The following is a 17,670-nucleotide window of genomic DNA, read 5'->3' as shown; positions in this document are numbered from 1 at the left end:
AGCAATAGAAAACTGCAAGGTTGGGGAATAATCAGTTTCCTCACTAGAGACATAAATGCCTTGTTATTCCTTAAATGGCATAAATACAGGAAGGAAAGACTGTGTAATAAGAGTAAATTACAAAAAGTTTTCATTTCCTGTTTTAGAGATTTAGAGAACTTGTGATTGGTTTCCTTAGGATCATAAGGAAATAACAGGAAATCTTCTGTTTTCTTTTTGTGTAGAACTGTGTTACGTTGAATGGAGTGAGGGGGAGTGGATTTGGAAATGAAATTTCTCCCTAAGTTTTTTTTACTTTTCCTGTCAAAGCAAATTCCTATTATCCACCTAATTTTCTGTTCATTCAAAATGCAGTTCTTTTATCATTTCATATTGTTGCCTCAGTAATAATGTTTAATTAGAAACAGAAGTTTAGTCCTGACCTAGGATTCAGAAAGTGATAGCCTTTTATTTCTATAATGTTCCGCATGCACATTCTTCATATATAATATCCATCTAAAACAGATTTAGGAGAGGTGCAGGCATATCTGGGTTTTTGTTTTGTTTTGTTGTTTGGCCAGACTTGAAAAAAGGACTTGACTTTTCTAAGCAAGTGCCATATGTAGAATTTTATAAATGGTGTAACCAATGGTGATGTGGGACAGTCCACAGGTCTGAAAGAATAAACTCTTGTATTGCTCGAAATTTGAATTTTAATTACATGGTGAAAGGATAGAAAGCTTAAAAAATAAGAGTGTGTGATAGTATTGGATGGTATGTAAATTTCTGAACATGATGCAGTTAAAAGCTTTAGGACCTTAAAAATAATCAAATGGAAAGCACTGTAAGTCAATGAGCATGGAATTTGTTATGAAAAATCTAATTGCCTTCTACAAAATATGCATCTATGTAACAGCTACTGACTTCTGAAAAGCAATTGTAAATTCATTTTGTGAATTGATAAGATTTAGCGCATGAGCAGAATGTACAGAGCTGCTGCAGTGTACTACAGCTGTTTAGGTTTGTTAATTAAAACCCATTTTCCCTTATTGGAAAACAGCTAATAAAGTCTACCTTCCCTTTTTTTTTTTTTTTTTTTTTTGTGCTTTAGCTGTAACATTTGCTGAGAGGGAAAAATGTACAGCGGTAATCTTAAAAAATACAGCTTTCTTTAAACAAGAAGAAAAAAAAAATCTGGAAATCTGTTGCCAAATCTGTGGCTAAAAAGCAGAGTTTGGAAGTTTACACTGTCCAATTCTATTACCAGTGCTTAGAAGCTACATATTGTACCAGAGATGGGCACAAAGAATTAAGTAGTGAGATCTGTACTCTTTGAATCCTTGTAGGGAGCAGAAGAATGAAGATGTAATGTACAGGTTCTACAGCTGTACTAAAAAATTACTTTAAGATTTATGTGTCTTGGAAAACTCCTAAATATTAGGGACATTTTGACTAAGAATGCTTTTGCTGATCACTTGATTTTAGCTTAATCAAAGTTCTCTGCTGTAGACCTCCTGAAGCTAGCTTGAGGAAGGCAATGTGTGCCTCTTGCACTCAGATACTGATTTTTGCAGAAACCACTTGTGAATCCAGAGTTGGAACTTCCGAACATTCTGTGCAGTCCCATACTAAAGCATACAACTCACTGAGGGCTGGTGTGTTTGAATAACCCACTTAAATACTTAAACAACCAGTGTTTTTGAGCTAACTATAAGCTATTAAGAGTGTTTTTTAAATGCTGAAATACGTTCTAGAAAACGGAAGGAACTCCTTAATACTGACAAAGCTTTCAAGAAATAATCTGGCTAATCATGTATGATAGCAGATGCTGTATGCCAGGCATTAAGGTACCATAGGTGGTTCCCTATCAGGCTTGGTTCCTCTTCTATTAGACCACTGATAAGGGTAAGACAGTGTTGATGCAACACATTCTTCACTTAGGGAATTTACTGTGCACAGGTTTACCAAGGATCTAGAATAATACAGAAACAATCCAGGGCAGATTGGCTGGTTTGAAAACTTGCTGTTTCACAAATCTCTCATATAAAAGTAGTCTTAATGAAGTTTGTAAGTGGTCCAAATATTCTGTCAGTGGTATAAAAAGAAAAAGAGAATACGTGAGTGTCTTCTGTAATCACTTGTGATGCCTTTTCAGTGAAAAAGCTTTGGTTTTAATGTGAATCTTCAAAGGTTAGGCACCACATCAGACAGGAGCAAAGAAGTTCTGATAACTTCAGTAATTTTGCATCTCTGAAGTATGGATGCCTGGTAACGGACACTTAAAATTGATGTGCCTAACCTGGAAATACAATCTACCCTTATCATTATTTATTGGAACTCTCTTGGAATTATAGAATATTTTTTGTCAATTGAAATCATCGTGTTGCCAGATTTCTCTAGAATACATATTGTGGTTCAGGTAAAACATAATCACTTTATGCCCAGGGTTCATGGCCTGTTATGCAAGAAGTTAGACTAAATCCTTTTATTACCCTATTGTGCCTAGTTTTAATCAATGAATCTCTGAATCAGGCAACTGCCCCTTGTAGTACAGTTGACAACTTCTTACATTTGCTTATTTATTCCTCTTGGTAAATAGATGCCTCTTACTTTGAAGAGAAGGAGGTGGAATAATCTTGCTTTTATTTCCTGATGTGTGCTGTTGGCTGAGCACATAGCAGCACCTGTGCTATTAAAGATGTATTTAATTGTGGTCAGCATCTAAAAAATATAACAACCCTTCCTGTTCAGACCTGGTAATCAGAATGGCCTCAAATATTCTGGAGATGCTGGGATGCTCTGTATCAAAGCATTGAAAGGAAAGAGGCAGCTTGACAGCTTGGAAAAAATGTAATATTAAAATGTTGCTCCAACTTAGTAATTTTTAAGAAACTGAAATTCTTAATTTACTTCAGTCAAGTTGAAGACATGTTCACTAACAGATAAATCTCCAGACTGTCCTCATGGGCTTCAGCTATCCACAGTGTTAGTTTCTATAAAAGGGATTTTTGAGGGTTGGAGACTGCGTAGATGTGACACAGTATTTTAGAACCATTACATTTATGATGTATCATTTGAACTGTTAATTATTATTTCTTGAAGAGTTCACTCCTTAGAGTATTCCCCCAGCTCTTTTTCCTTATCCCTTTAATGTTTGTTTTGTTTTCTTTTTCCTCTTTGAAGCTTATTCTCAGCCAGTGGATAACCATATCACTCCATCTGCCTACTTGGGACAGTCCTTACCCCCAGCATCACCAGGGAGATATTCACCAATTCCCAAGGGAATGCTTGGAGATGATGAGATTACCAGGTAATGAATAACCAAAGCTACATGGCAAATCAGGTTAACCAGGAAGGCTCATAAGATATGCTTGTGGGCAAAATACAGATACATACAGCATTTTATTTCAATAAATAAAAGCAAAACATTGGTTAACACTTGTAAGCATTCATATGAGAAAAGAAGATCCATTTATATATAATATATATACTCACACAGATATACAGATGATTTATCAGTCCAGGAATTGTATTAAAATCAGAACACCATCAAGCTCCATGACTTGACTGAGATGACTATATGTTATGATGATGCATATATGCATATTATGACTGTGTTAGAGGTTACTTATTATATTAAAGCTAGCAATATTTTTTGGTTTGTTCCCTTCACCCCTTATCCTCCCCCCCTGTTTGTTTTGATGGATTAGTGAATCCAGAAAGTCTAGAGAGCTCTTAATCCTTTTCCATTAACATACTCTTCATTCCTTCACTGATTCAGTAGATTGCACTAATCTTTTGCTCATCATTGCTGATAAAGGGAAGCTCTTCTAATTTTATTACCCTTCTGTTTGGCAAGCTAAAGGATGTTATGCTGCATTTTCAGTATCTTGTTGCTGAATTCTTTGTCACACCATCATCTGAAATACATAATGTCACCTCAGTTTCTGAGAAAGGTTCTATGCAGGATTGAAACATGTGTGGTATAATAAGTTGGAAAAAGAATTTTAGTCTACTGAAAGGTAGGAGAGTCTTAGATATATCTTTGTAACTTAAGGCGTTGTGGACGTAGAAGCAAAAGTGATTATGGCATGCTGAGAGTCTTGCTGAACTCAGGGTTTTATAGCTTTCCTTTAAAACTACCATAGAAGAAAGTTTTTAGATTACTTCTGAAACTTGAGGACTATACAGAGAAGTTTTAGGTGATTTTTTAAAAATTACCTTCCCATCTTCCACTCCATTCATTCCAGAGAGAGATTTAGGCATTCTGAGTAATACTTTAAAATATATTATTTATTTATGTTTTCTAACTGCAGAATTTTTGTTAATGTATTAGTGAGATCTAGAGCAATATACCTGGGTTTTCACAATGTCATTTATTTGTAATAAAGTCTCTGAAAGATGAATGTAATAGTTGATGGGATGAAATTTAAGAAATTGACACTAAGTTGATTTAAGAACTAGTGAAAAATTTGGGTGATTTTTCAAGATTGAATTAGATTATTTTTTTTGTTTGGGAAAAATGCAGTTTATTGGATTAGCCTATAAATTAATAAGTTATGTCTCCAAATATTTCAGAATGTCCATTAATTGTTCTTCAGTGCTCTCTAGTAATTTTTCAAATGCAGTGCACAGCTGCTCTGCTTCATTAGAAATATGTTGTGGTTTTTTTCTGAAATATTTTATTTTTCTCCTGTACTGGATAAAGTAGAAAATAAGTAGATTTTTAGAAGGAGTGTTTCTGTATTAGAAGTTAACTGGCCTCAACCTGGTCAATATTTCTTCTTTCCTATCTTCATCCAATCCAGGAGAGGATCCTAAAAAGAATGAAACAACTTGGTTTAGATATAGCTTTTTCAATTGCAGTTACTGCAAATAAATTGCAAATGGTTTTGAGAATGCCACAACTTCGGATTTTTTTATTTTTTTATTCTTTTTAAGAGGTTGTGCATACTTCTTGAATGGCTTTGTTATATTTTTTAGGACATTAAGGACATATTTTTCCCCGTTAAGGACGTATTTTTCATTACTGGTGTTTCCATTAGAATTTGTTCTTTAAGTTTCAGAGAGGGAAAATAGTGTTTTGTTGCTTGCTATTAATTACCATTAGGTAGAATAAGACTGTGAGCTGTATTAAGGCTCTTGAATGTTGTAGAAACTGTTAAGTAATGACATTTAGTGCTGAATAGGACTGTAGCATAATGGGAATTTAGAGGACATACATACTTGTTTTCCAGTTACTGATAATACTGATAATAGAAATTGTTATTTTAAAGTCTAAGATTTAGAGAGAGGAACAAGGGTGGGGAGATGGCACAAATTACATTTTTGCCTTCAGAAATGTATAACTTTTGATACCTGAATTTTCAACACTGTTTCTCTCAGAGAATTAAGCTTTTCTAATTGCTTATTTTACTTCTACTCATAACTAGTGTCCAAGATTTCATGTATCTTTCTTTCCTTCAGGGAGCCTAGAAAAGTTGTCCTGCATCGAGGATCAACAGGTCTTGGATTCAACATTGTTGGAGGAGAAGATGGAGAAGGAATTTTCATCTCTTTCATACTTGCAGGAGGGCCCGCTGACCTCAGTGGAGAGCTTAGGAAAGGAGATCGTATCATTTCTGTAGGATTTTTTGCTTCTTTCATTTAAACAATGACAAAAGTTTCCTCCCCCCTGGATATTAATGCCAGTTAATATGTTTTATTGATAAAAATATAACTAACTGAGCTAACTTTTAGACAACGGAACAGTTGCTAATATACTTTCAAAGTCTTCCTCAATTCCTCATATGTAATCTCGTTAAAATAGCACGTTCCTGTCTCTGAGGTATTTTTATCAGTGAACACATTAACTGTGTGTATCGGAATGGAAAGAACACAGGCTTCAGAAATAAGCCTTCTCATGAGATGGAAACAGCTGGCAGTAGTGTCTAAAATGGGATGCTTTACTTCCTGGAGTAGCTACTAAACTCCCTGTTAGTTTTATGCAGATCCATCTCATACCCATCTGAGGCATTTTTCTGTGTTAGTGCTGCAGGTCATAAATATTTTGTGTGCTTCTTTGTGAAATTACTTAATTTATATAGAGTCATTGCTTTGGGCAGTTGCATTTTAATTTGGTAGTTATTTAAGAGAAAAAAATAATTTTGGCTATGTTGTTATTAAAATGCTGTTGTTAAAGCATTCCCTTATTTTCATTTAAAATGGTGAAAAATCCGTGTGGTTTAAAATGTGACACACACATTTCTGTGTCTGCTTTTCCCCTGTTTTTAAGTCCTGATGCACTGAAGACAAGGTTTAGGCAATATCATGGGAGGGTGTGGTCTGTCACTGCATGTTAAGCATAATGGTTTGTAGTCGTGCTTGGCTAAGGAGGTCCCTGAGGCACTTTTGTAGAAAGGTGAGATGAGCCTTCTCAGAAAGGAGCATTCTCTTTGTCTCCTCAAAAAGAAAGAAAAAAGCATTAAACAAGAACAAAATTGTCTTAGCAAGGACAAATTCATTAAGTGGTATACTGTCATGAATACAGTATTTCTTAACAAAATAACATGTGTGAGGGGTTTTATTGACTTTGGTTTTCCATAAGGATCAATCATCTTTGCTTGCATTAATTAGATTGTGATGTTGGAAACAGAAAACTCATGTGGCATGGAAACTGTGCTCTGTGATGATAAATGCCAACATTTATTTTGATGAAGAGCTTTTTTTTTTATGAATTTTAGGTAAATGGAGTAGATCTAAAAGCAGCAACCCATGAACAAGCAGCAGCAGCCCTGAAGAACGCAGGCCAAGCAGTAACCATTGTAGCTCAGTACCGCCCAGAAGGTAAGGGCTGCCTTATACATTCAGAACTTGGTAGAAATATGGCACATTGTTACTTCTGTCTTTTAGAATTGTCTTCACCTTTTTTTATATGCTGCTTTTATTTTCCTTAGTGGTGGGGCAATAAAAGACTATGCTTTGATTCATATGACCTTATTCATATAACTAAGCTGGTTATTTCTCTCTATCCAGCAATTCTTCTGCTGATTACCCTTTCCTGTGTGTTCTGCAAAAGCCAAAAAAAATTTGCATCATCATATTTGTCCTCTTTTATTTCTACAGTGTATTTCAAATGCCTTTTTCTATTTGAGACTTTAAAAATTCAATACCTTTAGTCTGTAAATCAATTTGCTATTGTTTGTATATATTATAAAACATCTTGATGTCTTATTATGAGCTGTGATGATAACTTTCTCTAGTTTTGTCAAATTTGGCGCCCGATCATCACCCTTACTGAAAGGGGTAAGTGTTGGGGTTTATCAGGACTGGATATTGACCAGGACTACTGCCTTCCCCTGAATTTTTTAGGTAGCCAATTGCAGTACACTTTTCCTCATTATTTATTTCTTCTCATCTGTCACGTGTCTTGCATTCTGTCCTCCAAAGTCTTTGAAACATGAGGTTTCACATTCCTTTCTTCTCACCCTCCAGCCACATCAACACCATGTATCTCCATTAACTGAAGAGCTCTTACTCATAAGGCCAACTGATATGTGTCTGCTTCATGGTTGTACCCCTGTAGCCCGCTCATGCCAAATATTTCTGTTGATACACATTTGGCCTATCCTCTGCTTAGCTCCTCAGTCTTATAACAGCTGGTTCAAGTTGTTATGCCTTCTTCTTGCCTGCACAGGGATCCTTCAACTTAGTGAAAAATAAAACTTCTGCTTTTATTTGCCCACGAGTTGGCCTTTTGAGTCTGGCCATTTTTGATTCAAGGAGGGCATTTTTGGTCACAGTTTCTTCTGCCAAGAAGATAAGTTCAGGTGTGGCATATCCCATGCCAAAAAGTATGTTCAGACTGCATCCACAAGCAGTAGTTTTTCATTCCTCTCTTTCTTGGATTCGGGCTTTGAAAATAAAACAATTTTTTCTTACTGCTCTTCGTACTCTAAAAATCAGAACTATCTTTTCCTTTTAGAATAAGAGAGCTAAGCATTTTGGATGGTTCCTGCTCTTTCCCTATTGAAAATAACAGCTCATTACTCTTGTCCAAGTAGATAACTTTTTTTCTTTAAACATGTATTGGGGTGCTTGACTGACTGATGGGATTTTGAGTCATTGCAGAGGGATTTGCCTAGAGCAACATACTCTGCTTCTTAAAAATTTCTCAAAAACTGTCATTTGTAGGCTTCATACCTAGAGCTGTACTCATTCCTTCACGATTACTGAAGCATTCACAATGAGACTGCATGGTTGGGGTGTATTGAGAGTGCAGTTATGGAAGAATTACAGGGCCCATTTGAGAGAATACATGTGGTAGATGTTACTCAAACAGTCTTAGATAATGGGAAGACATCTGACACATTATTCAAAGGAAAGTTTCTATTTAAATTTTTTTAAGATGATTGGTCTGCATGCCACTCTTACTGAAAAAATGCTTAAAATCTCCATTTGGAATGAAGGTGTTTGAAGTGTGTTAAGGCTTACTCTCCCCTTCTGAAGTACATCAAGAAGGAAAAGTGTAACAGGGAGACTGAGCTCCATTGTAGCTTGGAGCCTAAGTATGAATTGACACATGGCCAACCTACCTAAGAGTGCTCAGGTTACTCATGTCTAACTTGGTCTGACATCTCTGCCTGCCTGTTTTCTTATTCCTTGTAAAAGAGATTTTCTTAGTCCTTTTAAACTCCACCTATCAGCTTCTTTCAGGTCTGATGTGTGAGGTAAGGTTGATCAGATACTCACTGTTCATATATTAGAGATTAGAAAAGAGAATATTTCCTTACAATTTACTCTTTCTTTATTATCATAGGAAGGCTGTCTAAGGTTTGACTTTCCAAATAGAAAATATCATCCATGTGATAGAGTATACTTGATAGAAGTGCATATGTTCTTTGATCATCTTTGGATTTCCAAAATTACAGTTGCAGATGTTATCTTTTCATTTGATTTGTTTACATTGTAAAAGTTTATATATGTGTCTGTATGTATATATCTCTACCTTTTGTTTGTACCATTCAACAACTGGTTAAGATGTATTCAAATGAAGAGGTCATAACATTATTGTTCATGATTGTTTTTTTCTCTAATGTCTTCTTAAAGTTGAAAAGCATCAGTTATAACTGCTTGTATTTATAAGTCCAGCTTGATTTTGTAAAAGATACTGACAGCTAGGACAGATCAAGGAGATTCTAGACATCCATCAGGGCTCATTATAACTGGGTAAATAGATTCAATATGATTGGAGCGTTTGGAAGACACTTGGGACCAGCTCACTTCACTCCATGTAATTGTATGTGACAGTTTTTATGTTCATAGATGTGGTGGGGAATGGTAATTTGTATTTTTACATTAGCTCTATCAGAAAGTCCTCATTTGTCTTTCTCCTCAGATTCCTGGGAAGAAGATTTTTGCAAGCAGTTTTCTTAACAGAAAAACCTGAGTAGGCTGTAGAAAAATTAATCTTTGGAAAACCCGTATCGTGGAAAGGGTTGAATTCTCCATATCCCTTTCTTCAAACCCAGTTAGACAACATGGTTTATCAAACAGTAGTTAGTGGACTTGGGCTGAATGATACTAATGAATGATACTGCTTTAATTACATCTAGTCTGAAGTTAAAGAATTGCTGACTTATTTTCCTGTTCCTGAGTTACTAAATACAGTAAAAATAGTTGTAATATTTCCTAGGAATATCCTTCTGGGCATTCGTTTAATTTCCAGCAACGTTGCCTAAGTTTGAGAGGTCCCTTACAAAGTTTTCCTACTTTGTGGAATCAAATTTCAGCAGTTTAATACTATTTACCTTTGGGACATCAAAAATCCAAACAGGGAATATGAAGGTATTCTTCTGTTTACAAAAGCCACTTGTGTGTCAGACACCACTTCTATACTACTCTAATCTTCATCACTTCTGCTTTCCCATTGTAGAGATTTTATCTTACAACTTACCTATGAACTACTGTAAAATGGTGAGTCACCTGCTGGTTTATATGTGAATATACTTTCACAGTACATGCATGTGTGTTTATACAGAGCCTCCCTGTTTGTACAGATCACTGAAATTGGGTCCTGCAGAGGAGTTGCCCATGGTAGGAGAATAACAGAAGTTGGGAAAATGGGAATTATCCTGGAGAATCATACTGTATAAGTGGTGGAAAAGTCAAGAACATTCTTGTTGTTTCTCCAGACAGATTAAAAGGGCACCTGAAAGATTGTTTCTTCTGAGGATGACATAATAATGTTAACTCAAAATTCTAGGTGTCTGGAAGGTTTGATTTTGCCATTCTGAAAGGCTGTAAAATTGGATGGAAGATGGTTCTGTAGAGTGAACATGTTTTGTTTCTCTAAGATCCACCTGGCATACCACAAAAAATTTCATAGTTTCAACTAGCACCGTTTCAACTAGTCACTACTCATGTGACTTACTGACTGCCTGTTATTAGCAATCTACATTGATCTCAGTAATTTAGCTGATCAAGTCCATCTCTGTATATCCACTACTTTTCTGAAAGAGCAATAAGATGTTATGTGATCAGATTAGATCTGTGTTCTTAGGTGGATCAGTGTAAGATTAGGAGAAGGTGGGGCCAAAACCTCATGAGAAGATTTAAAGGTATTTTTATAGAATCTTTATAGGTAGCCAACACCCATTTTTCTTTAATCTTTATTGGAAAAAAAAAATTAGTACTATTGCAAAATATATTCAGGATTCATAGTTCAAATAGAACACCTCATAATTTGTTAGCCAGTTTTTTAGATAGATTTTCATGTAGTTTTTGTCCTGAAGGACTGTATTACTCTACTGAAAATAAGATCAGAGTATGAAATGTTTTTTTTATATATAAAAGTTTTTTTTATTCTCTTTTTTCTTTAAAACAAATTAATCAAAAGTAAAGGTAGGGGAAAGCTTTGTTAGAGTTTACCTTTCACTGACCAGTATTTCTCCAATTTTTGTGTTTGTGACACTTGATTTCTGCACTGTTTTCTAGTGAAATGTAAAGCAGAATAACTAAACTCTGGGAGATGGTAGCACTTTCCTGTTTATGAGCTAAGATTATTTTCTGACCATTTGTCTTGAACTATATTGTCAATCTTCTGTTTGTAGAAGTGCAGCTGGAGTAGCAGAAAGCCAATAATGCTTTTGTAAGACTCAGTGTTCAGTATTTGTTTTGTATGAAGGGGATGATCTTCCCTTGCTTTCTAGCTGAGAACATGGATTGCTTTAACCAAGGGATAAGATCAGTACATCCCAATTTCATAAAATGAAAAATTCTTTAAAAAATAATTTTCAAAATATTACCCTTTTTAGGCTACATGGTCTATAGTTTTCCAGATTTTTGTTCCTGTTTGTTTTGTACCTGATGCTACTCATTTGCAAGTAATCCAGATTACTTAATTAAAGTACCTTTAAAATTAGGCCCATTAAGATTAGAAGAAGAGTTCTGCTATATATAGTCCTGATAGACACTACAAGGGAGCTTACACATGTTTTAATCCTTTAAAACCTCAATTCTGCTCTTTAATGTAATAAATAAAATTATTTGTCTTCAAGAATGGTTCAGCCTTTTACAAGTTGTGAATGTATGGTAAAACTTCAGCAGCAGTTTTTGTGAATTTACTTCATCAGTGACTGGACCTAGTGCAAGTTTTCTGGCTCTGTGGGAGGTGTTCTTAACACAAATGTATTTTGCTAATCTCTCTTGAAATTCTCTGGTCTAGTCTTTCAAGTGATTAATCAGGTACAAGCTCATTATACATTAGAGAGCAGGAAAGCCAACAATAGCATGTGGAATCCATTGCAATCTCTGTCAGGTCATGTTAATATAAAAATGATAAGCATTGAAATGAAGTAATATCCTCAGAATTTATTTATGATGTTGTTATTTGTAGTCCATACATTTTAATAAATAACCTCTATGCTAGCATGCCATACTCCCCAATCTCCTCTACCAACTGAAATTTATATTACAGTATCCAACAAGGAATGATGTGCAATGGTACATGAATGGTACCTATGAATTTATCAAATACCAACGTGGATAATTAAGGGATGGGAGTAGTACATGACTGAACTCAAAATATGACTGCAGTTATCTGTAGGTTGTGTGGTCCTGCCTTGTGAACTTAGAATGGAAAACAAGGGGTCAATGAGATGGAAAGGATCCTGACGTACTACTAGCCTCCATTTCTTAGTTTGTTTGGAGACGCTATGGAGAGGAAAACTGAGTATTCTGAGACTAGAGAAAGGAATGCAAAGCAGTAGTTATATAAAATTGTCAGTGCAAGAATCCTGCTTTCCAGCTCCAATGGGTCCTGCTAGAGGAGGTTTTCCACAGACAGATGGGAAGAGGGAAGCAAGGGACAATCTTTTTTTTTTTTAATTGAAGTGAACTTTTTCAGCTCTTCGTGGGTTCAGGATCTGTAAGAATCTCTTACTTACAGCTTCTTAGTGCTGTGCTGCCATCTGTGCACACATCCGTTTTTCCGTTAGTTGCTTTTCCTTCTGTGCTATGTGCTGAATTTTCCATCCCTTGTAACATTCTTCTAACAAAAGAACATGCATTCTAGAATGCATTATTTTTTATTGTGGTTCTTTTTCCTCTTTCCCAGCCTCTCAAGTGTATTCACTATGTATCTGTGTTTTTCACTGTCATCTTGTTGCACACCAGAGTGGCAGTCCAGGAGAGTTTCACTGCTCAAGCTCCTTTTCTGAAGTTGCAGTTTCTTTTAAAGTAAACACTGATATTGAAAACTTTACTGTTTTCTAGGTATAATTATTTTAAGAGCTTAGGAGCAAAGGAATCTTCCAGAATTTCCTAATCTTCTTCTCCCTTCCCCCCACCCCTTTTGTTTAATGCTGTGCAATATGTACAGATTGGAAATAGACCAGATTTATTCTAGTTTTGTGCCATCTGCTTATCCATCTTGAACTTAAACTTGAGTCCACATGTATCCATCCAATGTTCTTAACTACTGATTATGTGTAAATCGGAGTAGGCTTTGGGGTTTTTTATTTCTTTGATGATGGTGGGGTACTGTTGGATAAATGCCATTGATTACAGCAGCAGATGCTTGCACTTCCTCAAGTTCTATTTTATGACAGTATGCCCTCCCAACCTCTAAACATTTTGGAAACTTTAAGAAACTTTCTTGCTTTTCATGTTAGTCTTCTGTCCTATTGCCCTTTATTTGATATATAGCATTGACAGCTTTCCTAAAATTCAGAACATCAGAAGAGATCTGAAGTCCCATTCATTGCTGCTGCATATGAATCAGGTTTCAGATTCTTATTACCTTAAAGGATTCAGAGTTTGAATTGTGTGGTTTAGTTTTGGTTTTTAAATTTAATTTCAAAGGATGGGGGAGGTTCTTGTACCACCATAGTTTTTATTAAGATATTGTTTCAGATTGTCATTGTTATGATGCTTGTGGAAGTTGGAAACGTAGATGTAGATGGAGTTCCTATCCTACTCCAGTTAGTCAGTTTTGCCCTTTCATATAACTAGCTTATGTCCTTTCTTTTTAGTTACCCTGATTGCCTTTGACAAGAGATCAGTCATATTGCATCTCAGTCAAGTTCTTAATTTCCTCTTTAAAAAGACACACTGCTTTCTTGGTTATTCATTATGTCTGTTCCAGCTCCAAATTTCTAGAATGCTGAAGTGGCAAAATAAAACTTCTGCAGTGCACTAAGAAACTTCAAATAAGGCTTCATCACACTTAACCTTATGGAATTTTATTGTCCTGTTCATTGTGATTTAGGGGGAAAAATATGATAATTTTTGTCATATACTGTATATGTAATAATATGCATTCACCAGAAGAGAGAATGAAATTGTAAAGAAAGCAGTTCTCTATTTGAGAGAATTTTGTGATGATTAACTGGGTGAAATAAGTTACTTAAGCATACAGTGAAATTCTCTGAACATTGAAAACAGTGGAGGATGGGAGAGTACATGAAGGAAGGGTATCACTGTGCTTGCCTAGTTCTCATCCTTAAGTACTTGCTTCTGTATTTAAAAAAAAAAAGGCACTTTGTATGGATTGCATTTAATAAACACACATCTCAGATACAAGTCTTCAGTCTTCCTACCAGCTATTGGCTCTTAAAGGTTCTAGTTGATACTCAGCTCTTCTCCATGATAGAAATAGAAATATACCTTTTTCTAGACAGATTAGCAGGGCTGACACTTTGTAATGTCAAAGTTGAATCCAGCCTGATTAGTCAATGGGGAAAGGGTACTGATGCTTTGGGTACCAAAGCTGCTTTACTGATGCTATCAAGAGTCCTGCTGTTTTATATTCTGCCTCCAGAACTAGTTTCAGTACCACTATATCTAATACCAAACTTTCTTTTTCTTAAAAACTGAAATCCTGTGTACTTTTCAATTCCAAACCCAATGATACTGAGATTTCTATCTGTCCTGTTTCTCTCAAAACCTGCTGTGAAGTGAATGTAACTTGAATATTTAGCTTGCTCTATGTCAGAGCTTACCAGATCCCATCTGTGCAGTGTTTAAGCTTTTCCTAAATATGACAGCTCTTGGCATCCTTTCCTTTTCAACATAGAGCCGTCTCAGTCGCAGCCCATTTCGTTTCTTTTTTTGCTTTATTGGTATGGCAGAAGCTTCTATGTAGAAATTATTCTCCTTCTAACTCCTCCAGGTGTCCCTGTCACTCAGACAGCACACGCTTTCCAAGAATTCTGATGATAAAAATTAAATTACCCCAGAAAAGTAGAAGACCAGCCACCTGAAGATGATACATAGGATGATTTAAGAGACAATTCTTATTGTCACAATCTAGACAGGGTTAATTATAGTTGCTATTGCTAGAATATCAGATTTATAATTACCTTGATAAATGAAGTGCTATAGCAGGAACTAGTTCACATAATACTCTTCTGCAACTGATTTTTTTCTTCTTCTTCTTCTCTGGTTACTCTGTAAGCCTTGGTTCTCCCTATCCAATGAGTGTGTGGGAAGAAAGTGCTACAGAATGTAACGAAAAATGGTTCATGATATTTAAGTGACTGGCAATTTAGATATTTCCTCAAGATTTTTGCATTTGCCCTTTTTGTCAATCTTGCATTTCCTGAGTAAATTCAATGCCTGGAGGGAGTAAGGGTGCTGTTAGGAAGAGCAGCACATTCAGCAGCTGCTGCCTGTGCACACCCTGGCTCTCCCAGGGTTGACTTATTGTAATCTGGCATCACGTGGTCCCTGATGAAGGTGGTGGCTGCAGAACATTTCCTTTACCTAGAAAGGTTTTACAAGTGAATCTCTTCATCCTGAAGTCCAAACTAGTCAACTGAAGGAAAAACTTACTTGTTTTGAATTCATATTTTATGCTGACAATATGTAAGTACCTCACTTCAGGAAATGTTTGTTCTGAAGAAGCTATTCTTATTTTGTTGCCTGCCTTTGTAGCTAAAATCAAATGCATTTAGTTTAGTTTTATTAGTACCCAGTACTGCTTAAGAACACAATCCGTTTTTCCAGGATTACCATTGTACATAATTCTATAGAGGGAGTTTGAATCTCTAATGCTTTTCACAAGTGCTCTTTTTTTCCCCTTCCTTTCCTAAGCTTCCATGGGAACATTGTCGTATTCAAAAAATGTTCTACATATTTACTACCTTGTAGTGCTCAATTCTTCATCTAATACAAGTCCAGTAATTTAAAACTCTCAGTATTTTTTTCAGACCCTTCATTTCCCTGTCACACTATTTAAAAAACATCATTCTTGTAGTTGCTGTGAACTATAGATTAAAACTAACATCTTTAAGTATAATGGGTATATATTTCTGCTTAATTGCTTTGTCTAATTGCAGTTATTTCCAATTTTATTTAAGTTAAAATTTATAAATGTAAAACTTCACATAGGTTTTAAATACAAAATAGTGCTTAATAAATATATTCGTATTTGACAGATTTTCTCCTCGTATTAAAAAATCTATAGAAAATGCTTTTTCTCCGAGGTTTTCAGTATTTTTGTAAGTAATTTAATTGCTCAAGTTCAGAGTAAATTAATTGCAATGCCTCCCTTTCTTATAGAATACAGTCGCTTTGAAGCTAAAATACATGATTTACGGGAGCAGATGATGAACAGTAGCATTAGTTCAGGATCAGGATCTTTGCGAACCAGCCAGAAGAGATCCCTATATGTCAGGTAATTGTCTTTTTTTCTAATGTTGCTCATGTGTTTTTCTGCTTTTTTTAGACTTAGTATTTCTGTATAGCTGTAAACTTATGTACTAGCCCTGAGAACCCTGTGTAAACTTCACAGAGTGATGCTGTTACTTGCTTTTTGTCCTACCTGCCAGAAAATTGATAATCCCTCAGCAAAACCATGCATTTGTTCTTTAGGTCAATATATGTGAAGTCTTAATATACTTGCTTATTTCAGTTTGTGTTTTTTGAAAGTACTCTTACTATTCACTCCTGTTTAGTCTGAGTTCAAAACTTTAGTCATGTTCTCAGCGTGTTAAGAAATGTTATTTCTATCTCCTATACAATTTTGTTTTAGAGTATTTTCCACAGTAACCTAGAGAGTGAATGTATCAGAGCAAATAAACTGAATATTCTACAGTAATTTATTAATATAGAATTAAAGGAGGCTAAAGGAAGTGGAAGTATGAAAGAGCATGAAGCAGTTGAGAAAACAGGTGGTTTCACCAGGTAATTGTGGCAAAGTGCAACTCATTAATATGACAGCTAATTGCTGCATCCCACACATACTGGTAAGAGATAATGTATTTATAAGGGATAAAGTATGGAATGTGGCTAAAAGGATTGCATTTTAAAAAATAATGTGATTTTTGTTTTCCCCGAATAAGCTCATCTCTGGATTGGAAAAAAAAGGACAGCAGTAGCCTCTTGGTGGGGGCCAGAACATTTTAGTAGGGCAGATAAGACTTGAGTGGTGCTGATACTGGAGTTAAACTCGGTTTAAAATGTTGTAGGATGTAACAGCCTTTACCTGCTAAAATCACAGGTGCAGGTGCTATTTACTTTTCCCATCTGAAGCAGACGCTACTGTTTGTTCATACCTTTGCAACCTGTTTCTGAAAGCTTTGAAACAAATATAACAAATTACTGCCACAGAGCTACTGTCTAGATTAACTGTAACATGTAGCCCTTAGGTTTTAACCTGTTGTGGTTTTGTACTTGTTTAGCCTTAAATATTTGGGGGGGTCAGACCTAAATTTCTGAGCATGCTGAGGATGAGCGCTTAATATCACAGTTATCCATGTCTTAGAATTTCCGCAGATACATATGAATATTGTGGTGACATTGTCTTCCTTTTGATAGATTCCAAAAATATATCACTTTAGCCCTCATCATGTAACTAGGCCTAAAAAATTGTAAATGCTTTTATTTTGTTGGCTTGCTATAGCCTGATTAGGTTTTAAAGAGTTTATGATCATGTTTACATATTGGTATGGAATTATAAGCTCCTGACAAGCATTTTGTGTTAAAGTAGCTTTTATTCCACTGATGGAAATTGTTATCTGTGAATGATTCAGGTTAAGTGTTTAACTTTGCCAGCTGCAGAAAATTCAGCCTTCTCCAGATTCAGGGAGACTGATGAATCCCTTTCCAAGGAAGGTTTTTGAGACTCAGTTATCAGATTTATCAGAGTTTCTCAGATTTCAAGTCAGAAACAAAATATAAAATGCAAAAAATTGCTCAGGAAAAGTTCTT

At 35.5% G+C, this 17,670-nt stretch overlaps 1 protein-coding gene across 14 annotated transcripts in view; it reads left to right on the top strand.

Moving 5' to 3' along the window:
* DLG1 (discs large MAGUK scaffold protein 1) overlaps positions 1-17,670 on the top strand; it is a 143,389-nt gene that overhangs the window by 100,234 nt on the left and 25,485 nt on the right. For all 14 annotated transcript variants that reach the window (XM_071752195.1, XM_071752192.1, XM_071752191.1 and 11 more), the window contains 4 exons: positions 3,163-3,289; positions 5,446-5,602; positions 6,702-6,804; positions 16,021-16,135. In XM_071752195.1, coding sequence (XP_071608296.1) covers positions 3,163-3,289; positions 5,446-5,602; positions 6,702-6,804; positions 16,021-16,135 — 502 coding nt within the window. The remainder of the gene's footprint in view (positions 1-3,162; positions 3,290-5,445; positions 5,603-6,701; positions 6,805-16,020; positions 16,136-17,670) is intronic.

Source organism: Heliangelus exortis, chromosome 9 (assembly GCF_036169615.1).
Source record: "Heliangelus exortis chromosome 9, bHelExo1.hap1, whole genome shotgun sequence".
Lineage (NCBI taxonomy): Eukaryota > Metazoa > Chordata > Aves > Apodiformes > Trochilidae > Heliangelus > Heliangelus exortis.
Note: the sequence above shows the minus strand (reverse complement) of the source record. Positions and strands in the feature narration are given on the sequence as shown.